General features: G+C 36.5%; 3 protein-coding genes and 1 pseudogene across 3 annotated transcripts; 1 reads left to right on the forward strand and 3 right to left on the reverse strand.

The window, feature by feature from the left end:
* Positions 1 to 1,589: 1,589 nt before the first annotated feature.
* Positions 1,590 to 4,728, forward strand: LOC114713975 (lipase-like; annotated as a pseudogene).
* Positions 4,729 to 5,574: 846 nt separating this feature from the next.
* LOC114713978 (AP-1 complex subunit mu-2) lies at positions 5,575 to 10,865 on the reverse strand. Its single transcript, XM_028898674.1, has 11 exons — positions 10,466 to 10,865; positions 9,952 to 10,098; positions 9,788 to 9,850; positions 9,496 to 9,672; positions 9,298 to 9,401; positions 7,878 to 7,985; positions 7,641 to 7,737; positions 7,370 to 7,467; positions 7,088 to 7,217; positions 6,855 to 6,977; positions 5,575 to 6,140 (listed from the first exon to the last, which is right to left on the reverse strand). The coding sequence occupies exons 1-11, from the start codon at positions 10,592 to 10,594 to the stop codon at positions 6,042 to 6,044; spliced, it is 1,275 nt and encodes a 424-aa protein (XP_028754507.1). The 5' UTR covers positions 10,595 to 10,865; the 3' UTR covers positions 5,575 to 6,041.
* Positions 10,866 to 14,032: 3,167 nt separating this feature from the next.
* LOC114713972 (lysM domain receptor-like kinase 3) lies at positions 14,033 to 18,044 on the reverse strand. Its single transcript, XM_028898666.1, has 10 exons — positions 17,393 to 18,044; positions 16,810 to 17,040; positions 16,583 to 16,716; positions 16,417 to 16,506; positions 16,227 to 16,332; positions 15,815 to 15,966; positions 15,202 to 15,299; positions 14,974 to 15,112; positions 14,625 to 14,723; positions 14,033 to 14,197 (listed from the first exon to the last, which is right to left on the reverse strand). Exons 1-10 carry the CDS (start codon positions 18,042 to 18,044, stop codon positions 14,033 to 14,035), a joined length of 1,866 nt encoding a protein of 621 aa, XP_028754499.1.
* A 1,473-nt stretch (positions 18,045 to 19,517) lies between these two features.
* LOC114713979 (ribose-phosphate pyrophosphokinase 4-like) lies at positions 19,518 to 23,606 on the reverse strand. The gene is made up of 7 exons (XM_028898675.1): positions 23,089 to 23,606; positions 22,274 to 22,589; positions 22,033 to 22,128; positions 21,482 to 21,550; positions 21,165 to 21,293; positions 20,220 to 20,319; positions 19,518 to 19,903 (listed from the first exon to the last, which is right to left on the reverse strand). The coding sequence occupies exons 1-7, from the start codon at positions 23,484 to 23,486 to the stop codon at positions 19,770 to 19,772; spliced, it is 1,242 nt and encodes a 413-aa protein (XP_028754508.1). The 5' UTR covers positions 23,487 to 23,606; the 3' UTR covers positions 19,518 to 19,769.
* Between the last annotated feature and the right edge of the window lie 578 nt (positions 23,607 to 24,184).

A 24,184-nucleotide genomic window follows, 5' to 3' on the forward strand; every position in this document is an offset into this window, starting at 1 on the left:
TTTTCCTCACCCATAGAGTAATAACATAGAAGAATCTTCGTTTTTCTTAACAATAATAAAAGTGAGCTAGCTTCCGATGATTTTTTTTTTGCGTAAAGTCTCCGGTATCCGACCTCCTGAAGGAGATCGACTAATCCAGAGTTGCCTCTAAATCGAGGAGGGGTGAGATGTCGAAACCGAGCCCTGGAGGCGGGCACGCACCTTGGGCGCCCTTTCTAGCCATCCGGCCAAGCAACGGAGCTCCTGCTTCCGATGATTTATTGAGCATGCATGAAAGTATTTATAAATTGTCTGCCCATAACAACAGCAGAATTTGAAGTCATATCTTATGAAGTCAAATTCAAATCAATTTTTATTAATAACAAGGGTCTTCTTTTATGTTTTTAGTATTCTCACCAACTAGATCAATTATTATTAAAAACAAGGGTTTTTTTTAAATTATTTCTTAATTCTTCTACCTCTTTCCCCTCCTTCGATTTCTTCAATACTATCAAACATGATTCAGAATCTTTGAAAATCCACGTCGTTCATTCCCATATTATAAATTAAAAATATTATAATTACAAGTCATCTTAGCGCTTTCCAAAAACAAAGTGGCCAGCTATTTTTATTAGAACAGTTTTGTTGTTTACCCAACAGCCGCGGAATCTGCCTGTGGCACGCCACATCACATTCATTGAACCCTTACCGTTAACGTATACTCTCTCTCTCATATGATCAATATATACTCCTCCGGTCCTAATTATAAGACCCAATTAACTTATTTGAGGAGATTAAGGAAGTAAATTAAATTGGTTATTTATAATAAATAAGTGTTGTTATTCCTAAAATATCCTTGCTAATTAAGTATATTGGTTAAAACTATCATTATTAGAAGGATTATCTTGGAAAAAATATATAAATATAAGAGAGAAAATAGATTGGGTCTTATAATTAGGACCAAATAAAAAGTCAAATTGGGTCTTATAATAAGGACCGGAGGAGTACAAATATATAGACACACACACTTTCAGGTTTTAAACTTGAGAGTTAGTTACCCAAATTAAGATAAGGAAAAAATAATAGTAATAATCTGAGACTTTTTAATTATTGCGTATTACTATCTCCGATCCTTAATATAAAATCTTGTTTGATTTTTATTTTGATCTTAAATATAAGATTCCAATTCACTTTGTCTCTCATATTTATAGATTTTTTTTCAAAGTAACCCTTCTAATAATAATAGTTCTAGTCAATACACTTGACTAGCAAGGATATTTTAGAAAAGACAACACCTATTTAGGACAAATAACTAACTCAACTTATTTCTTTAATTTTTTTAAATTAATCAATTAGCTTTTATAATTAGGATCGGAGGTAGTATTTGGCTTACAAGAAGAATTAAGGAAACAACTAATTTTTATTCAGAATTCGTTTGTAAATTGTAAACAAATTAACAAACCACAGTTGAGCGTTGGCTTGACGTCTCTGCTCTCCACAAGTCTACATCATCGATAAAGAAACCTCTCGAATCGTATTCGTATCTGAATCGGTCTTATTTGTCTCGTCGCTGATTCGGAGGCGATTATCTGGAAAATTATTCTGGATGTTGTTTTCTTCAGCTCTGTGGTGCCTACAACCATCCCGATTGTCTCAGGGGCAATGATTGGACACGCATCGTTAACCCAAGCGAGCATTTTCTTTTCTCCACGCATTTTTTTTTCTCTTATTAAATTCAGAAAAGTTTATTGCTTTCTCGATGGAATTTTGATTGGTGGTCTGCTTTCCATGTGGCAGGAGAACAATAAAAATGTGCAAAATAACCATTTTTCAAAGTTTGAATTTTGAGGCGTGAAACGACTATATGAAATCTGTTTCCGACCCGCGTGAGATTTCCTTATTGCTTTACTCTACATGGTAACATTCAAGCTTCGACAACACAAAAGGGGTAATCTATTAGCCTGAGCCCCTGAAGGATTTGAAGCGTTTCTTACCTTCGGCAACAAGGAGCCTTCTTCGTGGTTCTTTTGTCTTCTGGGTTCAAAGAAGGCTCTCTTGTTTGGAAACTTCTTCGTTGTTCTTCATTTGGGGGTTGATTCTGCAAAATGATCAGATTATGGTTAGCTTATCTGCAATTGGTGGAGCTGTTTGTGAGCTCTATCATCCATTTGCTTTATGGATTTTACATTTTCAGCACGGGTGTTGCTGGAGATCTCTCGCAAGCTCTTAGTGATTACTTTTACAAGTCTAAGGAGAATATCGAGGTCAAGGACGAAATGCGAAAAGATAAAAACGATGACCTGCCTCCTATTGTGTTACTACATGGAATTTTCGGGTTTGGCAAAGGGGTAAGTAAACGCCTGTTTCCGTTCGTTTCTGTGATGAACTTCTTTTCTCCAATTAGATGAATCTCATTCCGTTTTCAATTCGCAGAGATTGGGTAGTTTATCGTATTTCGCCGGTGCAGAGAAGAAAGATGAAAGGGTTCTCGTCCCTGATTTGGGATCTTAACCAGTATCCATGATAGGTGATTGATTGAGGCGTCGAAACTTCCATTATTTTTCTGGGTTTTGTTAATGGATTTTCCTTTTAGGTTGGGTTGCTTTTGATTTTGTGCTTGTTCGGGAAAGTTCTGAAAGTATTTTGTCTCAGGGCTCGCGAATTGTTCTATTATCTAAAAGGTGGGCAAGTCGATTACGGCGAAGAGCACAGCATTGCTTATGGACACTCGCAGTTTGGACGCATCTACGAACAAGGTTCGAGGATCTGCTTGTTCTGTAGTCTATTATGCTCTTATAGTCCATTTTTTCCCGTTGAATGAAAAAAAAATGTCCTGACAATTTGGATGCAGGCCACTATCCTGAGTGGGACGAGGATCATCCCATTCACTTTGTTGGTCACTCAGCTGGAGCACAGGTTGCTCGTGTTTTGCAACAAATGCTTGCTGATAAGGTCAGTCCCAAATTTGCACTGTCATGCTGATGGTCTAATGTGGAAAATGATTTGTTGAAGATTATTTGGCATGTTGTCTCCAGGCATTTAAGGGGTATGAAGACACTTCAGAGAGCTGGGTTTTGAGCATAACGGCCTTATCAGGAGCATTTAATGGCACTACAAGAACCTACTTTGACGGCATGCAGTAAGTTCCCATCTGTAGACTAATTTATCCAACTCGGAGGTTCCTCACCTTGTAATTCATGTCGTGTATGGGAAAATCGTAGTCATGCTTAATCTGATGCATAAATTATAGCTTACCGTTGACATTGAGGGAGTGATATTATACAGAGCAATCTATTACTGATGTTATCTTATTCACTAGATATGGGGTGATTGGGTTTAGGTAATAAATTGGAACTAGTATATTCCTTCGGTACTTATGAGTTAATGCTCATGCTGCCATTCTGAGCAAACTGGCAACTGTGATCTGATGTCTCAATAATGGAATCTGCATTCAAAAAGACCATATACTTGCTTGCTTCAATTGAATGTCATGAATGTTTTCATTGTTTCTGCACTTCTGCTAATCTTGAGAATTGAGTTTCACTTGTGAACAAACTGTGATTGCTGAAACTGGTGATCTTCAACTTGAGTTTGTTTTAGGCCAGAAGATTGGAAAACATTGAAACCTATTGTCTGCTGCAAATTTGCCGTATCGGAGCAATAATTTATGATTGGCTGGACATTTCCATGCTAAAGACCTACTACAATTTCGGGTTTGATCACTTCAACATGTCATGGAGGAAGATGGGCATTTCGGGGCTTGTCGATTGCCTCCTGGGGCATGCCGGTCCATTTGCTTCAGGGGATTGGATCCTCCCTGATCTTACAATTCAAGGATCTATAAAACTCAACTACCATCTACACACTTTTCCAAATACTTACTACTTCAGCTATGCTACCAAGCGCACTAGGAAAATCCTAGGTGTCACACTTCCTTCAAGCATTACTGGAATTCACCCATTGCTTTTTATAAGAGTTTTGCAGATGACCCAATGGCGACATCCTTCCGACGTTTCTCCCCCTTACAAAGGTTACAGGTATGGTTTTTTCATTTTATTGAAGCATTAGACATTGTCTCCCTCTGGCCTTTCCCTTGAGCAGCTTCGGGTTGTAACTTGAGTTAAGCTTGACCAATCAACAACTTCCAAATTGGCATTGCAGGGATGAGGACTGGCAGGACAACGATGGAGCCTTAAACACAATATCCATGACCCATCCTCGTTTCCCAATTGAACACCCAAACCGTTTTGTTGAAAAGGATTCAGATTGCGAACCCTTGCAGCCAGGCATCTGGTATGTGATACGCTGCCCTCTTATGAATGGTGTTGACTAACAAGACTTAAGGAACAATAATTTACCGTAATGAAATGTGCAAATTCTTAGAGATATATAGATTCCTTCTGAATATGTTTTGAACTTATCAAAGGCAAATTTTGTTACCGACCACTTTCTAGCCGTGCAAATTTTCATATCGGTGGAACTGAATGGATCATTATATTTGATGAAACAGGTACTACAAGTATGTGGAAGGTGATCACATTCTATTCATTATTAATCGGGAGAGGGCTGGAGTGCAGTTTGATTTGATATATGATGACATTTTTGGACGTTGCCGAAAGCACGCTTTCAGGAAGAAGCTTCCAACATTACCTAATGGAATTCATCATTAGTATAGCGTATGTACTGTTATTAAACAAATTACAAGAGAAATATGAAAGAAAAAGGCCATTCTTTGCCTTCAGCCCTTCATGGTACCCTCTTCACCTTTGTAAATATGAGTTTTCTTTTTATTCTTTTCCCCCTTCTGCCGCCGCCCAAGTTCTTTAATTGATAACTTTGTGAGAAGATATCAAACACTTGTTAATAGCGGATGTGTCGAGTCCTTGGGAAATTTGTATTTCTGCATATTGCACTATTACTTGTATTCTGCATTGAGTAACAACCGTTAATCAACAGAGTGGTCATTCTTGGACGCCTTATCTTGACAGCGATAACTGCCTGCCAGTTTTATTGATGCGGGAATCTCGAATGGTCTGGATCACTAGCACATAGGCTGTATTGAGATTTTAAATTTTACTACTTCTCCTATCTTAATATAATAACCACTTATCTAAAGAGTTTAAAAAACTAAATAAATTAGTTATAACAAAATTTTTATGATTTTCTTGAAATGTTATTGCCTTACTCTTTAATAAAAAATAACTAATTTAAATAGATCAAAAAATTTATTTAGTTAGTTATTTCTAATAAATAGATATTATTTTTTATATAATATTTTTGTTAATCATGTATATTAGATAGAACATTATAACATGTAAACAACAACAATAAACAATTTTTTTTTTTAAAAAAGATAAATATTTATGTTAATAAGCAAAGGAAGCACCATGTAATATTTGATTATATAACAATTTATAAGTTAAACAATTAGCTTGAAAAAAATTGATACTTATAAAAATAAAGTAGATTAAAACTTTACATTTAAGAATAAAACCAACTTAACATTTAGGAGTGAATGGGTATTATCATTGGTGGGGCCACAGAACTTGAATCCGAAATCTTACGCTTGGAATACTTCGTTTCTAGAGATCATTGGAGCTTTAATAAAGTTGCAGATATCAATCTTGTTAATACAAAAGCAAAAAATTCTTACAGGTGGAAATCAAATTACATTATGAGGGCAATAGAAAAAGATGAGCAAACTCTGAATACAAAAACGAAAAGGGGGAAAGCATTCTCTCATCATCCAGTACAGATATGGCCAAAAGGACTCAGGAGTTTTGGCTAACAAATTGTGAATTCATCATTTGACATGGACCTTCTAGACAGCTAAAGTAACTTACAAAATGCTGGCAAGACACAAATTACCATGCAGAGAGACAGAGAGAGAGAGAGAGAGGGAGGGAGGGCGATGGTGGCTCAAATAAATTCATCATTTCAGCCGGGCCTCGGACAATTTCTGGTGATTCCCTCTCCTCATCCACCACTCCCAAGTCATTGGTCATAGAAATATGGCATGATTATTTGGTGGGTTTCAAAATAAACAGCCAGGATAAAAGATCTCAAATAAGTCTCAGTTCGTACTCTCCAGCCATTGTAATGTATCTCACCCATGGAAGGGCCTGATACCCACTTTTCTCAATTATCTTCAGGTATCTTACCTGCAAGTATTTAAACATTATCACTATATTGATCAAGCCGGTCAACGTTTCAGTTGTAATCACTACATAAGTCATGAGCGATTCCCCAAATAACAGCAACATATCACATTATGTTTAGTTTAGATAGCCTCGTCCCAACTGTGAGAAACCAACCGAACAATCACAGATTTATAGTTCACTACTTCACTCAAGTCTGCAGACCACAGTGATCATAACGATAGTTGGGAATAGTTTCTGACACCACAAACCATTAGGCAAGTAATAACGAGGCAGAAGATGATGAAAATAGAAAGTTCTCTAATTGACTGTCTATGAATTTCAACGGGATTGCTCCTTTAATTGATGTATATTTCACAGCAAGGGAGTCGTCAGAGTTCTCTGAATCATTTAAGCAGATTAAAAAGAGAAAATTTAAAAATTGGTAGATAGGGAAAGGTTTCATTAATTTGCGGTTGGGATAGAAGTTTTGGACCAAGTTTGTGCACTTGTTGAGTTTTTTGGCCGCATGAGGAAGCTAAGCAAGGAAAACAGGGTGCAGGGAGCAAGGACGAGTTGCTGCAGCACAACATTCTAGCACGGATGAAATATTGGAATCAAAATGTGATCACTCAACATAGGGATGCACTGAAGGATGCAGACACTATTTGCAGTATAAAAAAAAAAAGGCCTAGCAGTATTATGAATGTAAGAAAATTCATGTCCAAGTATAAATACCTGTATCCCAGAAACAGTAAAATATGGTATCTCAAATTTCACACGAATAGGAGCTTTTCTCTCAGGAGTTGCTTCCTCAGCTGTTATGCTGGGAAGACGAAACTCTGCCCTTAACATGTACTCCTGAAAGCATTAAAGATAAAAATTTTAAACCCAATGATTAGCAATCAAATCGAGGTATTGATATTAGATTTTAAATAAAGGGTAAAATGCCACTCCAAGTCAACATATACCTTGCCTCCGGGAAAGGATCTTATTTTCCAGATCAATGCATCCTTTTCAGGGGCATATGATGCAGATGCAACATTTGGATTGGTTGAATCAGCAGGTACAGGCAACTCAATCTCAACGTTTGTGGCAGTGCTGTATAATCAAATTCCACAAATTAAAAAATTTAGGCTAATCTCAAATCTAGAGCCAGAAGCTGTCAGTACATATATTGAACAGGGGCAATTCTACAATCTACCTAAAAGAACAGGACAAGAAGGGAACAGGGAAAAATGAAATCTCAGTACCTACGTTCCTTGAATTGACTCCTAGCTTTTACCATAATCTCAATCCGGCTTTTCGAATGCCTTTCAACCTGAGCTTCCACCCAAATCAAAGGCTTAACCTGAAACAAGGGGATAAAAAGTAACATTAAGTCTTAAGATTCATTTTCTCTCTGTTAGGCCATTCCCCCCCCCCCCCAAAAAAAAAAAAACCAAGACACACATGCATGTCTATGTGCAAACAAATATTACCCCTCGAATGGAAAAGAATATATTTCATTTACAGAAGAGGAACCTGTGTACTGAGCCTATATGTCATCAAATCAAATGATCCATCTGGTGGTATGAAGGAAATTGTTCGATCATTTTCAAATCGGGCCAAGCGAACACACCTTAATCAAAATGCCAACACATTTTTCAGAACAAGCATTAATACTAGAGATATTTTATTGCAGAAAGAATATTAATATTTTGTGTTACAAATAATCCACACAGACAGCTTCTCATATACAAGAGACTCAAGGGTACATACTGATGAAATTTAATGTCTTCCAAGTCAATTGCCTTTCCCTTGGTCGCCCTTCCTTGTGCCTCTAATAATACTCTATCATTTAGGCCAAGTTTACACTCGGGCATGCCACTGCAATAGATAAGCCAAAGACGTCATGTTTGAGTTTCTACAAAAACACTCCCTTGCAAAATGTAGGGTAGATTAACAGAACTATCACAGTACACATATCCAGATCATTCCCGATTATAACTGTTGAGAGCCAAATGAACCCCAAAGATTGGGCACGTCTGCAGTATATTAACAATCTGTAAGCATAATATGCTCCAAACTGCCACTTGCAATTTCGTCCCTCAAAATTATTTTGGACACTTTTAAGAAAAAAATTAAAAAACTACATTGGACACAATAGAAACTACTCAAGGTCAACATAGCGATAAAAGCGTAAAGCAGGAAGAGAGAGAGAGAGAGAGATCAGCAACTTGTGCTGACTAGGAAAACCAACATGATTAGGTGAAGCAATCAATTTGAAGAAACAAACACCATGCTACCAGGGCACAACATCCAGAAGAATCACAGATAAAATTTGCATAAAAAGAAACATTGCTTTAATTCTGCCAAAGCATGTAACATAATTTATGAACATTCTCCCCGTAAACATTCTATCAGAAAAAACGAAATCAAGTCCAATCCACTCTAAAAAGTAAATATCGAACTTTCAGTAGTGACTAGCAGAAAAATTGCACCATAAAACCTATCATCTGTGGAGAATATTCCACACATTCCAGCAGTTTGAACTTTTGTAGGAAGGTTAACCAAACCTTTTAGATTAAAAGTTATCTGTATGGACAGTAATTTATTTATTAGCAATAATAACGATTTGCAGCAAATGCATTTCATTGAACGCACGGTGCTTTGTCACCAAGTAATTGAGTTATATGTTACATCTTCTTTTCTTTCCTTCCCTTTCTTTCTTTCTTTCATTTTTTTGGGGAGGGGGGGTGTCTAGTTACTGCTAACTATCGTTGCATTGTAGGGTTGCCAAGCAGTTATAGTGTCCCACTCTAGAGATTTTCTTCTCCGCTTGTTAAGGCATTTTCTCAAATTTCAGCCAGGGGTTTCTAACTGTGAACCTTCTTTGGAACAGGGTAGTTTCCTTCCTTCTACATGGACTTACATACTCACAGTTAAGGCATTTTCTCATGACTAGAAATTTGAAATCTCTACTGAGCTGCTGCCTTTTATTTTCCTTTTCCCTTTTGTTTATTTTGTTCTTAAAAGGATTCCTAATCCTACAATTCCTCATCATCCTTCTCCCTCTATAAATTCTTCTTTGGCCATGAAGCTAAGGAAATCATCAACCTATAAAGCCAATAGCTAACCTAGTTTGCTAACAGCTCATCTCAAGGGCTTGAAACTCAGTTATCAGAAGTAGAAAACAAACCTCAAATATGTTCTCATCTTCAGCGCTCCAACAACATCAGACCTAATTATTTGCCCATTGCTATTGACAAGTATGTTAACACTCTCGACCACATCCAAGAAAACCTGAAAATGTAAAAGGGAAGATGTCAACTGGTGTGCAAGACCATCATATTACCGATCAAAATGGGAATTCTTGCAAAAAGAAAATAATAGACACCTCATTTTTCTTGTAATTTATGCCTTCACTACGCCAAGACACAGCATTAGTTACAGCCATAGGAGGTCTCTGTGTAACTTCCATTCTATAAGCATCGGTCTTGATAAATTCACTTAGAATCTTTGCCTCGGTATACTGAGGGTAGCCAAAGTCCATAATTTCGTCAAGGAGTTCATACTGCCAATAAGAAAAATTAAGGGTGATTGTTCATTTGCTTTTGAGTAAAGGATAGAACTAACTGTATCAATGTAATTAATTAATAGAACTATTAGAAGGTTCCAAGGCATTTTACCACAACAACAAAGTTATCCCTAAGTGATTCCTCTTCCAATTCTTCAAAATAGTGCTTAAACACCTGCCGTGAAGAACAGGATAATTTGAGGGCATCATAGTAGTCGTTTGTGTAAATTCTCAAATCTGGATACTTTTAGAACCATAATTACCGATAATACTCACATCAACTATACGATGTAGGAAGAAAAGAAGGCTAGCGGCATTGCAGTTTTGCCTGGCTGCTATCATGAGGTAGACATTGCTATGCTGTATAAACATGTAGGTCACACCATTATCATATACAACTGGATCTTGAGATTGCGGATCTCCCTGAAGCATTACAAAACGCCAAAGGCAGCTGAACTTAGTTTTCCCATGATATAGAAAGCCATAGAAGTCCATAGCACGGCGAGTAAAGGAAAATTCAGAACAAATTTACATATTCTACAATTCCGCCTCCAGTGATTCAAAATTCACCAGCGCCGTTGAACAACTTAAATCTAAAATTTTTCCAAACAACATTGAGAAAGAGCTAAACAGAGATCGAGCGTCACCTATGCTAAGTTAAATTTATCCAATGCAAACGAAAAATGCACCTATACATTATGTTTTCACTTCGTTTCCTATAGTTTCTGCAGAAACAAGCAGTGCACTAGAAACTCAAAAGGCATCGATCTATTGGAACACAGGAGCGAACCTCTTTCTCGATGAGCTTGGTGAAGAAGCGCTCGGCCTCGACGGCAGAGACATCGCCCCGGTAGTCGCGCCAAATGAGAACGCGGCCTTTGATGTCAAGAAGGAAGAGAGCAGAGGCTGCCCCTGCCATTGGTAAATGCTTCGTATGGATCCCGAGGACCGGATCCTATTGGATCGGATTGGAATCAGATCGGATCGGCGGTACAGAGACGGAAAGGGAATCAACCAGAGGTAGATCTAGGTTCGAGATATATGTATGTGGAAATGAAATTGGGGAGTCTAGGGCTAAGCCCGCCATGTAAGTGGCAGAGCCATTATTTTAAAGGTTTGCGTTCGAGCTTCTGCAGTTACATACGGGGAAGGCAAATTGCAAGAGCTCCTTGTTTTATTGTCCGAGAACGCTAATGGAGCTGACGATAGTTCGCGGTGTGGATGGTGGTGGCAAATTTTTCTTCGGGTACAAAGAAATTGCAACGACGACGTTTCTAGTAAATTGCAATCCAAAATTAAAAAAAGATAACAACCGCGATCCTATTCCTGTAACATACTCATACTTGTATAAAAATTAGTTGATTAATTTAAGTATATTAAGATAATTAATTAAATAAGTTATCTGTAAGTAATAGTTATTATTTTTACTAAAACACTCTTACTACAAAGTGTAATTTGATAAAAAATTTAACATGTACAATTATTATAAGAACTATTTAAAAAAAACAAATAAATATGAGAAGCAAAGTAGATTAGGATATCACATTTTAAATCAAATTAAAAATTAAATTAGGTGTTATATTAAAAAATGGAGATACTGATTTTACAAATACCTTTGGCAGAAAGATATTGATTTTTTTAATATCAATTGTATTTTTACAAATATTATTTAATTTTTTTAAAATTATTTATTTATTTTAACAAGGTTATCGGTTTTTTAAAAAAATTAATTTAATTTTATTTATCATTTCATTTGTGTAATAAAATAATTAGATAATGATAAAATATGCTATATCTCAACTTTAGACTTTAGAGCCAGAAAAATAAAACTTCTTCCCGTCGGACAAACCAGTAATATGGATGGACCTATAGATGCTAATCTGAAATGCTGATGGGCAAACCTTGGGAATATTAATTCTGATAATGAATTTAAAATGCTACATTCTTAGGATGATGGAGATATGAGTATTGTGAGAAATAAATGTGTGCAACCTAAGCGGTTTTTTTCTTTGCACTTTCCCATCAGCAATTTATTTTTGGGGAAATTGTTATTTTGTAATTACAAGTTTTAAGATAATAAATAACTGTTGTTCACTTATTATTAAATTTATTGATAATTACTTTTTTTTTATATTTTATTGTAATTTTCTTTTATTTTTTCACCTAAGCAAAACAAACTATCGGCCCACCATGTGGCGTGCGGTTATGAAGCCAGCTTGGGATAGGGTTCAAAAACAATTAGAAGTACGTGTTTGTGTGAGTTGAGATAAAGTTTCTTTCACGTACTCATTTTATATTCTGTAAATCATAATTAAAAAGTTAATTATAAGTTATTCTAAATGGACTCATGACTTATGAAGGGATGCTGGCGTTTTCAAAGTTTTTTGTTTTTGCCCTCTGCTGCTTTCAAAGTCTGAGGAGTAATATCTAACAGACAAGGGTCGGGATTGATTTACGAGGTAAAAGTAGGGGTGAGCAACAAACCCATTACCCGCTAGCCCGGCCATGACCCATGAAATTTTTGTCCATTTAAACCCGCCCAATTAGTCCAAATAAGATATTATAAACGGGCGGGCTTAAATGGGCGGGGTAGCCCATTAAACGGGTTGGGCTATGGGCAAGGTATTGGGCTGCCCATACCCGCCCGTTTAAGTTTTAAGTTTTTAAAAATATTTTTATTCTTCATTTAATTGATGATATTGTTTCTCATTCATCTTTTATCAAAATTCATGCTTGTCTAAGCTTTTATTTTATCCTTTAGGTAAAAGTTGGAATTTTCAAAGTTTATGAGACTTTATGATTAGTGACTACTTTTATGATTTTATCAGACTTTAATTGTTTGCGAATCTAAGTGAGTTGTGTGATTGAATATGGTTGATGTTATTTCATATTTGATTTGCTATTTGGCATGTAAATTTATTGACAGCTTCATAAGGTTACATATACAAAATAACTATACTGAAAAAAAATATAAAAAAAATAAATGGGTTACCCCGTAACCCGGTCAGCCCAAACGGGCTGCCCCGTAGCCCATTTAATACGGGCTAAATGGGCTACTACCGGGTTATGGGTTAGCCCATGCCCATTTATGAATAAATGGGCGGGCTATGGGCTAACCTTCGGATTAGCCCACCCCGCCCATTGCTCAGCCCTAGGTAAAAGTTGGATATTGATGAATGGAGACTTCAACGGAACTTTAGTGATCATGGGCTTCACGTTCCTTTTTTTCCCCGGATGCGTATCTCCGTTTTTTTCCCCTATCGATCCCCACTTTTTCTTTAAAAAACAATCTGACAGGCTTCAGATTTTTTTTTTGTCCTGATATTGATAATGGGAATAAATAGATAATATTAAAAGCATTATTTTTGTAGAATATGTTAACAAATTTCTCTCACCTATCAAATACTAAAACATTAATTATAAGTTTAGTTTATTTATTAACCATTCTATCTTATGGGTATATGAAAAAAGAAATCACACTACCAATGGGTTGGATGTACCGGAATTGACTAGTTTTTCAAATAGAATTGTATTCACAAGACATTAAAAAGAAAGGAATCACATAAAAATCTCTAGACTAATAAGAACAAGCAAAGAAAACTAGAAAAGATGAGGTCTTCATTCAATACTTATCATAATGACAAGCATGATGCAATTTAAACCATTCAGAATCTAATATGGATGGTTTATATTTAAAATTTTTAATGTATAATTTTTTCAATAGTAAATTTATTTTTTAAAGATACATTAGTTATGATATTATATTTATTTTAAATTCTATATTTATTAAAACAAAAAGTTAATTAACATATATAAAAATTTAAATTCAATTTGAACCATTTAAAATTGATTTGGATGGTCCATATTGCGACGTGCACATCATTGTGATGAGCATGGAATACGCTCCTGAAAAGATGACGATGATGGGGACAATAAAACATTGGTTGGAACAAGAAATCCTCAACCAAATACAGCAGTCTCATTGTATCAATTAATTGGTTAACACAAAAAGGTCTCAAGTTAGTGACAACTGGCAAAAAAAAGGCCTCCGGCTCAAGTGTTTGCTGCTGATCTTGGAGTTGGAGAGAAGGACGTACTGCTGTTGAAGTCATTAAGAAGACTCAGTGAAACACACCTCCATTCCACTGACACTGTATCTGCCTATTTTCCCCATGATGTGGAACTGTCATGAGTCCTTCATTTGAGAGGTTTCATATTTGTTGAAAACTGTGAATAATTTTCATATATAATCCTAATAAATACAAGAGGATCCTAACCATACTGTGTGATTATATGAACATATATAATGGCTTCAAAAGTGAGGTGAAATTTAAGTTTGGGAGAGAGAGGGAAGTGATCATCTTCCAGTAAATACGCCGCTAAAGACTTCACTGTTTCCACCTAATGATGCTTCCCATTCTGTGGAGGACATCAAAATCTGTGACAAAATCAACACAATCTCCCTCATTTCTGGCCTCTCTGTTGGTTCCTCACGCAAGCATCTTTCAGCTACTTCTATCATCTGCAACATTCACTTTCGCGTTAGAGGCAACCATACGCTAAGTTCAAATTCTTTCATGTCTAAGATCCTTTGAAGTTGAGAATTTGTGAGGCTGAAGTTGAATGCAAAGTACTGGTACTTTATGTAAAATACTAATACCTTGCATCTAACTTCATTAACTTCGCCTTCAGAAGATATATTCTCACCGGTGCATGCATAATAATATATCTATAATATCGTTGAAATAAGAAAGGCAGTAAAAAGGGGAATTGAATCTCCAGAATTACAATATGAAAGAGACTAGAACAAAATCTTAGAAGTCTCCACTTTCATTTTCTGCATCATTGATTGTTAGCTATTTTTCCAAACAGAACTGAAGAGGCCCACAGATATAAGACTGAAAGTGAGCATTATATATGTGTATGCATGAACCAAGATTGAATCTAACCTTGAAGACATCCTCCACAGGATAGGTATCTCGAAGGTTTTTGTCTATGATATCCTCTAAAGCACTCTCTGGGTCATTAGCTTCAAATACTTTATTGATCTGAATGTTAAAGAACAGAAAAACAAAAAGAGAAGAGAAGAGGAAAGTTTAGCTTTCCATCTGAAGTCAATAATAAAATGGACGCACCAGAATATTAAGTTACACTTTCAAAGTTAAGTTTGTGTGGAATGAATGTAATTTCACCCATATATCATGTAATAGGTATGAACACAAATGAAGTATGCAAGGGGTACCGCTGTTGGATTAGACTAAATATAGACTCCAGTGCCAAAAGTGGAGTCTGACTTACGACAGAAATGAGCGATCTCATTCTGCAGGTTTCTTGGCTGTCACGAAATAGAGCAGGTTTCCCTGTTACTAGCTCTGCTAGAACTACTCCAAATGCAAAAACGTCGGTTTTTGAGGTCAGCTGAAGCTCCTTCACAGATCTGAAAATATATATAATCATGAATATCAGAAGAAAAATCAACAAAGCCTAATTATAATTTATTATACATGATGCTGACGTAAAACTTACTCCGGGGGAAGGTAGCCTGGTGTTCCAACAAGCCTTGTTGCTATAAAATCATCATCGTTTGTTCGTTCTACCAGCTTTACTAGTCCAAAATCTGCAATCTATGTATCAAAATTAATGAAGTGAACTATGAAGTACACATAATTGATTCAATGTTAGTTTCACAACTTAGTTTTAAAAACAAATGAAATAATTGATGATTCTCCGAACGGGAGTTACTTCTGACAACCTTACCTAGTTTCATTACTTTTCAGAAGAAGCAATAGTAGATTTGAAGAGACAACTTGATATGCGATGTCATATAAATACCAAGTATGCGGTTAGATCAGACTACCATGCCTTGTACACATGTATCGACACAATGTACGTAAAATTAAGTATAATTCAGAAAGGGATATTTCAGATAGAACTAAGAGTTTCTTTGGCTCACACAATGGAATGAAACGAAAAATGGAAAAGAATGAAAAGAAAAATAATAGAAGTTACTGTTGAATAATAATGACAGGGGTATGATAGATGTTTCATATCTTGGTATGTGTGCTACGAAAAACAGAATCTTTTTCCATATATTATACAAAATGGGACTTAAGAATGAAAGAACTCAAGTGATGAGTACCTTGGCTCTGAGTTTATTGTCGAGAAGAATATTGCTAGTCTTGATATCTCGGTGCACATGCCGTGCTTTTGTGTAATCATGTATGTACTCAAGACCTTTTGCAGCATCCAGAGCAATCTGTGCTCTAACAGTCCATGAAAGAGGTTCATGACCTGTTCCAGTACCATTCTTAAAGTTATAGATACAAATATATATATATATATATATAAACTTTGGTTTCTTCTCTGTATTTGCAATAATAAAGTGCACCTGAAATAAAAATTAAGTTAGGATTATGGCCTTCGTGGTGTTACTGGTCTTGCAACTTTATCCATTTTGACAGTAAAACCCTTCTTGGCCTATTTTTTTGTATCTAAAGAGGTCTCTTAGGTATTTGTTGCAGGCAAAGAAATCTTGAACTAAATTAATATACCTTTTAGAAATGGATCGTGAAGATGGTCACTGAGAGATCCTTTTGAAACATACTCATACACTAAATAGAGGTTATCTTCTCCACTGGCATATCCCAATAGCTCCACCTGCAACAGAAGTTACGTCTGCAATTAATCAAATCAAGTCCTAGAAACTGCATTGAAGATCCTTTCACTGGAGACATTCCTTACAATGTTGATATGATGGATCCTGCATAAGACCTTCAGTTCTGCATAGAACTCTTTGGATTTACTAGACCTCATCTCTTTTATAGCAACCTCCTGAAAGTTAAATTTGCCATTAGATATGCCTGCGTTTTGATCAGGATCACTATAATTTTGATGAGATTGTACGTACCTTATCTCCTAAAATTCCAAAATACACAGTCCCATATCCGCCCTTTCCTATTATTTTACCTTCTTTGTTTATGGCCTCCTCAATCTCCTCAAGATAAAATGTTACTGGTCTTTCTGAGTCAATTGATGTTACTTCTGCACCGACATTAATTGCCATGATTCAGTCTCTCCCCACATTGGATTGTAAAATTTGTTCGTCAGAAATCATCATAAATAGCTATTATTTACCTTCTATAGTTTCTATATGAAACTGATGGTTCTTTAAGGAAAGAGTTCTATTGGAAATCGATCGTTTAGAAAATGCTTTTGAAGTTGATCTTTTCGATACAGCTTTTGCATCTTCATTGCTGGTTTCAGTGGCTCTTTTTCTCCATCGAATGAGAATGGTTATTGTGATAGCAGAAAGTAATGCCACACCCGCCAAGACACCAATGATAATGGAACGCTTTCGTTTCTTTCCTGGTAAAAGGGGAAGAAAACCAAAGCAGAAAGAAAAGTATTAACGTCAGAAGTACCAGCACATACAAATTCTTTTCTAGGACTTAACCAAAAACAGCACATTATCTTCTGAAGTTGAAAGGTTGAAGTAGATATTGAAAATTCGTGTCGTCTTATTACCAGGGGTATTATTTGATATATAAGCCCGCAAAATGTTCATCTCATGGTGTTCTTAGATCTTAAAAACAACTCTAGACGTTGTTTTCCTGAATAAATAACTATAGCTGCATTAAATTTTTTTTTGAGTACTTCAAAACTTCCATCAAATATAATCACATAAGTAGAAGATAACAAGTAAAACTAGATTACTTACCACTTCCTTTTGAAGATGGAATCCCATTGAGCTCCTTAGGAACATATAACACCCAACCCACATCTATGAATGAAGGCCTATTAGCTAAAACTCCATTCATGTTCTGAATGCCAGTAAGCGTAGCTGATAGCAAATTGGCGATTTCTGCTGTTGTATCATTCTGCTGGACCGTATATGTCACAATGATTTGAGAATCACTTTCTGTACATCCACAGGGAAGATGTATTGTTAAGTTTTCACCTGTGGTCAGATTATCAGTAGGAGACCAGGCTTGTCCGCTGTAATAGAAGTTTGAGATATTCATATATGTCTCATCTTGCTGCACTGTGTATGTTGTGTCAAAGAAATATCCCCTAAGGTTTGTGACGGCTTTACAAGAACAAGGGACAGTTATGAGATAGTCTTGATTGGCCCCCCTTGTTATTGGTTGGATTTGGGATGAATTAACAGAGTAAAGAGAGGCTATGTCTTCTATGTCAAGACCTTGGTTTATGTGGTAGAGTAAGGCATTACATGTGTTGATTTTCGCAGAGCATTTAAAATGGACTACATAAGATGCTTTGATGGAAGTCTGAAAGGAAAAAACTGTAACAAATAAAGTGGCCAGCAGAGGGAGATGAGTTAGAGGAGGAAGGAGATTAAAGGAAGCCATGGTTGTGGTGGTCATGAAACTTTCCTTGTGAAGAAAAGAGGGAAGAGAGAGAAGAGATAAAGAGGGAAAGCAATAAACAATCTTTAAAGAGCAAGTTCTGTGCTTGTCATAACTTTGTAGTTGGTTCCTTGAAGAAACAGAAATATTTTAGCTCATGAAGATTGATATTTTCTGTGACCCATCTTCTCATATGGTCTCATAAAATGAATAAATTAATAATTCTATATCAAGTCAACCAGTTGTTTCCCTTGAATCGTTAAGATGTTACTGTGGTTTCCTAGTCAATTAGTGCTTGGTATTCACAATATTGGCCGCCTCTTATCTGTAATTATAAGGAGGGTTGGGGCACTGGCATCCTCTGTGGGATCTCCGACGGCAATACACGCCAAATCAAGTACAGTTAATGAATGAACATTAATGTTATATGGTGCTATCATTGGTCATTCATTACGTGTATTTTCCCATATAACTTTTGTTTTTTAGTTCGGTATTTAGTACCACTTTAATATGATGCTATCAGGTTTAATGTAATAAGAGAGAGGAAGCCTGGTTTCCTTTTCTTTAATACACTGCCATGCTTCTTCGTTCAAATGACAAAGAAAATCTTTCCTCTTTGGCCAAAAATATAAAATCTATTTTAGAAGGACGATATTTAATTTCACTCAACTTGGGACGATGCAGCTTGACTGTCATGAACCAACCACGCAATTTAATCGAACCTTGTAGCTTTTGAAAGGTGTTTGCGATCATTTTAAGGTGGCTTCTCACCACGCATTGCCACGTGCCAACTTTTGGTGTCATTGAGATTGACATTAACATTGCCTATGACCTATTCCGTTTTATTGTGACCCCTAACTTGGCTCCTTCTCAATCTAACATGGCTCCACTATATCAGAAGGAGACAAGTTTTAATGTGTGAGGCATCAAAGGTTAAAATAAAGCATGAAGGAGCTTATCAAAAGCTAAACCATCCGTGGGTGAAACCCAAAGTCCAAACCAACCATATGAGAGAGCGTGAAATGAAAAGTCTTTCCGTTAAAAAGAAAAAGATATACTATGAAATGAGAACTGGTTTTGACATTATATAACGACATTTTCATGCCGGCTGAGGCCTAGACTTGCAGTGATAATGACTGCAGCCGGCTGCTCACTAGTTGCATAACTGTCAACAAGCATTTGATAATGAAGGGTAAGATTTTTTTTTTTTTTTCAAAACCTCAACCATGCGTGCATGACTAAGCAAATACTCAAAAAAAAAAAATGCGGCCATAAGAATGTTCTTGCCTCTTTGTGGGTGTGTGTAGTATTTTTACAACTTTCTAGGAGATAGTCTTGTGGAACATCTTAATGACTAGGCAATACTGTTCTGTCTTAAAATAAATCAAATCTTAATTAGATCCCACGTTCCTTCCTTTCTCAAAGCAACATAGATTTTTCCATGAAAAAGAGAGGAACAGGCTTGGGACAGAACTATTAACTCGAAAAAAAAGGTACATTTTATTTATAATACTAAACATTCACAACAAGTTATTTAATTTTGGAGTCAAATTATGGCTCAGAAACAAGTTATTTTGATCACATTGCTCTAAGCAGGAGTTCTTGGCAGTATTTTATTCCCTTGCAAATATCTTTAACTAAAAGCCGCACACTAAATGGCTCAACTTAAACCGTCACTACCAAAGGGAGGTCTACTCTCTTGTCCATTTCATTTGTGCCTGAATGCTATCATATTTGAAGACTGGCTGCTATAGAGCCTGCAAGGCTGAGAATCTCAAAGGGTGGCTTATTCATGACATCCTTCACGGTCAAGGGGCATGAATCTGTGATCCAGAAGTACGCGAATGCCGTCTCAGGATGTCCTGTATCAAATAAAAAATAAGAATTCAAACAAGAACGTGGAAGGAAAGTGTAGTCTGGATGTCATTTAAATAACTAACATCACATTCAACAGCCATGACAGAAAACGTGGAAACTGTCAACATAACACAGTCAAAGGACAAGCTCGACAGAAGGTACTAAGAATTAGCTGAAAGTCAGCACAAGTTGATAAATTAGTATTAAATTCACAAATATTTTGAAATTTGAAATGTATTATTTTCCTCCTAAGCAAGAAAAGAAGAGGCAATGAACAAGGCTTAAAGGGCTAATAATTGAGGTGAGTAAAGCAAGCACTACCTCCATTATCATGTTGAAAGCGTGCCCATGATTTATTTGGGAAAATGCCATGAGTCACATAAGCACTGATCTTCTTTGCTCCATGAGCTGCCAAGACTTTCTGAAAGATGACAAATTTTGCCAGTTGTTAGATTCATGTTATGCAATTTAAGCTTTAAGTAAAACCCCCCGCTTTCCTTTGTCTTCTATCCTTTAAAAAAAAGTTTAAAAAAAAAAAGAAAAGGAAAGGAAAGAAAGAAAGCAATGAAGACAAACTTTTAAGTAAGCAGGGTTAAGAAGCAGCCCATCCTCGTCACACAGGGCAAACATTAATGATCCCTTTTGTAAGCCCTAATTCTTCCTGTTGAGGCAAAGTAGTTACCAGTTTCTTCCAAAGATGCTTTACAGTTTCAGATTATAAATGCGGATCAAGCATTATGACTTTCTCAGCAGCAGGTTAAGTTAGAGCTGGAAATGAATGATCAAAACAATGGAGGAATGAAACTCAAACCACACAAGGTCTCGCCCGTCATATAGGAAAACATATATGCCCATCAAACCTTCCAGGTCCATATGAAAGAGGCCTACGCAAAGGAATAGGGCAGCCATGGATTGATTCATGCTAAACCTAAGTTAAAATTCAAGATCATGTGATTGAATTTTCCATGCCACCAATTAGTGTTTGAACAGGAAATTTTATTTCTTCATGCCTTCATGAGCAAGTTTACCCACAAAAAAAAAAAAAATCTGTATCAACTTCTGTTTCTTTACTTTTCAGAGATCCGAAGTAGAAAAGGAACAGTTTGAATTATTCTCTCAATCTGATTTCTGTTTCAATTAAAACAAATCTGGCTTGCCTTGGAAAGTACTCAATGTAGATGTGCTTTTTTACACTGGTGCAGGAACAAACATCTTTGGATAGACAAATTAAACCGCATAAAATGGCAAAACATATCATGTCTATACCTGGCATTCAATCAGAGTGCCACCTGATTGAACCAAGTCATCTACAATTACAACATGCCGACCCTTAGGATCTCCCTCCTTGATGCGAACTATCCGTTGATCTCCCTCCCGAACTTTTGCACAGACTATCTGTGTATAATGTTAAGGATGTTAAAGAGCTATCTGTATAACCAAAAGATGCATGCAGAATAGATGGAAGCATCACTGCAGGTTATGTATGTTTACACCACCGGCTCCTATATAAGTGCTGGCAAAATATTATATTGATCACTTTTCCTGTATTTGGGCAACACTATCACAAGAATTGTATAGAATACCGTTGGAAAATGCTGCAGTTGCTTATGAAATCGTTTCCAAGCACCATCATCAGGAAAAGCAATTGCTATCTGAAAAATAAATTAAAATTAAACATTACTGAATCAGATATATCTAAAAATATAATTATCCACATTCAAATCAATCTCTGTAAAAGACCTGTTTGATTTTCCACATAGCTCATAGATGATTATTCTAGAATCAAATTGACGTGTGCAATGTAAGCATGGGGCTTTCTTGAAAAAAAAGAAAAGAAAAGGTAACGACAATGGGATCTCAATTTTGAAAAATAATAGAAAAGGACAAGCACTATTAAATAACAATAATAACAAGATCACGAACAATTGCCTATTGTTTTTTAACAGCATTCCCTTTCCCTCAGCTTTCTCTTCTACCAAACTTGGCCTAACATGAAAGAAATTTTATTACTTTCAGATGCCAATGGGCAGTAATAAGTAGTACTTTCCAATAGAAGAGTATGCAGGGAAAAGTTAAACATGTACAGGAAACACAGCACAGAAAACAAAGAACTGGATATAAGTGTAAGTCTAACATTATCAGAATCAGGGAGATCCTGAAGCCTTCTTTTAAGCAACGGTATGCCACTCTCAAAGCATGGTAAGATGTTATCACCAAAGTAGAACCTCTCCTGTATTGCAACAAATAAGCAAATGACTATAGTCAAGATTTTGGTGAGAAAACAAGGAACAAAGATAAGGAACAATGTATGGTATTGCCAATCCAATAATTACTTAGAAAAAGCATTCTTCAAATAATAGACACGAATGATGAACCTGCAGAGCGTGAATGTCGAAAGTCACTAAGCTAGTGGGTCCTCCTCTTGAAATCGGTATGTTTGATAAAAGCCTAGCCAAAGTAAACGCTGTAGCAATATCTCCTTCATCCTCCATACGCTCAGAAGTGCCCGTAGGGAAAAATGGAAGGACAAGGGTAAATGATGCAACAAATAGTTTCGGTAATGCATATATGACAGGGATCTGTTCAAAAATTACTGCTGGTGAACTAAATGAAGCCAGAAAAGCTACATGCTGTCCGCGAATGCCTTGGGCATTAGGTATGAATATGTTGGGGAAGCCATCAGGAAATTTCCTAAAATGTGTTAGCCATAAAGAGTATTTCAGTGACAAAGTCTCCCTCGAACTCACTAGGCACAGTGTAAACAAGCTAGAATGAAGACAATAACATTTCAATAACAATTCCAGTGAATTAAAAATCTCCGAAATGCACCAAAGGAAACATAACTTTCCTGAATAAGTTAAAATCGACAATGGTAAACCATACTCTTCAACACACCAATGTACGTCCCAAATTCTCCTTAGGGACAGCGACAACCGGGTGAAATATTAGTAATGGCATTGAACCTTCTAAACGAATCTATAGATATCTCCTAACGGTTCTTTTAAGTTCCCCAATTGACACATACGAAATTCAGCACAAAATTATAACCAGCAAGGAAGCTTATACGGACAACTCTTGGAGCCATTTTTGGCCTAATGGACATAAATTGACCAGCTAATTCACTCAAATTTCATTACAAACTAAGAAGTAGGTGTATCGTAAATGAATCGAAATAAAAAAGAAAGTCAACCCCCAGCTGATGTTCCGAAGTTCAATGGCGTCAACCTCAGCGGCGATTTTCTGCGCCAGCGTCTTCGTTTCATCGCAGTAAAACAAAGACACCTTTTTGGAATTCCTCGTGGGATTCTGTGAAGCGACATTAGCGGCAGAGACTGAGACCGTCGAAGAAGAAGAGGAGTTACTCTGGATCGAATCCTTCATTTCCGACACGTGCTCAATTGTCCAGCTATGATGGGGTTCGAAGCATCTGATCTCACACCTACAGATGCGATTGTTCTTGAAGGCTTTGACTGGTTCTGGTTTAGGGAGGACCAAAGAGTAAATGGGTTTAAGAGATTTGGAAAAGTGGGTGAAGCTGCTCGGATTTGAGGATAACGAGTACGACGGAGACGGCGGAGTGGCCGCCATTTCAGGTGATCACAGGCTCTTCAGGTGGCTCTACGGTATTCGCTATTTGTTACACGTGCATGATCCATCCCAACGCAATATTGTTCCTCAGACCGTTTGGTTCAATTCCATTACATGCAATGGTAAGTAGGATTACATCACCAAAATATGAATGTTTGGTAATATGAATGTTTGGTTGCTTTTTAGTGTGGTAATAGGATTTACCATGGTAATGTAGATTACCAAAATTTTGATAATACCCATTCGTACCTCCCCCATGTGAATACTCGTTACCATCCTATTGCATATTTTAAAAAGTCTCATTTGCCCTTCAATTTACTTTCCCTTGTCATTTTTCCTTTCACCTCCCTTACTCGTTGTCTTCCCGTGCTTCACCCACACCGTTGCCACCTTCCTCCTTCCTCATCCAATACCTTTGTAGATCAGATATTGGCAAAGCCAATCTCAAATCAAAGCCAATAGAGCCCAATGATGTTTGTCTTTAACTACTCCTTTGTGAACTCATCTCAATCGTTCTTCTTCTTCTACCTTCCCTCGCACTTGCCCTCCTTCACCGTCATTCCTTTTCACTGCAACATTAGATTGAATTTTTTTCTAGATCTTAACTAATTTTTTCTATTTAGTCTCGCAGCTTGTTTTAATCAAGTTTCATCAATAGTATTTTAATTCAGAAGCCACTTTGATTTTATTTTGGAGCC

The sequence above is a fragment of the Neltuma alba genome, unplaced genomic scaffold, assembly GCF_004799145.2.
Source record: "Neltuma alba isolate B1F8T4 unplaced genomic scaffold, ASM479914v2 tig00011482_pilon, whole genome shotgun sequence".
In the NCBI taxonomy this organism is placed as follows: Eukaryota; Viridiplantae; Streptophyta; class Magnoliopsida; order Fabales; family Fabaceae; genus Neltuma; species Neltuma alba.

Excerpts from the sequence above, each read along its gene's own strand:
- LOC114713978 (XM_028898674.1), bottom strand. The coding sequence starts at position 10,594 with ATGGCAGGGGCAGCCTCTGCTCTCTTCCTTCTTGACATCAAAGGCCGC. Across the intron at positions 10,099-10,465 it reads CCAAGCTCATCGAGAAAGAG|GGAGATCCGCAATCTCAAGA; the intron begins GTTCGCTCCTGT and ends GTAATGCTTCAG. Across the intron at positions 7,738-7,877 it reads GAAGACATTAAATTTCATCA|GTGTGTTCGCTTGGCCCGAT; the intron begins GTATGTACCCTT and ends ATTTTGATTAAG.
- LOC114713972 (XM_028898666.1), bottom strand. The coding sequence starts at position 18,044 with ATGGCTTCCTTTAATCTCCTTCCTCCTCTAACTCATCTCCCTCTGCTG. Across the intron at positions 16,333-16,416 it reads GGATCCATCATATCAACATT|GTGGAGCTATTGGGATATGC; the intron begins GTAAGGAATGTC and ends CTTCTGTTGCAG. Across the intron at positions 14,198-14,624 it reads CTGTGGAGGATGTCTTCAAG|ATGATAGAAGTAGCTGAAAG; the intron begins GTTAGATTCAAT and ends TGAATGTTGCAG.
- LOC114713979 (XM_028898675.1), bottom strand. The coding sequence starts at position 23,486 with ATGGCGGCCACTCCGCCGTCTCCGTCGTACTCGTTATCCTCAAATCCG. Across the intron at positions 22,590-23,088 it reads CTTCGGAACATCAGCTGGGG|GAAATTTCCTGATGGCTTCC; the intron begins GTTGACTTTCTT and ends AACACATTTTAG. Across the intron at positions 21,294-21,481 it reads AACTGCAGCATTTTCCAACG|ATAGTCTGTGCAAAAGTTCG; the intron begins GTATTCTATACA and ends CATTATACACAG.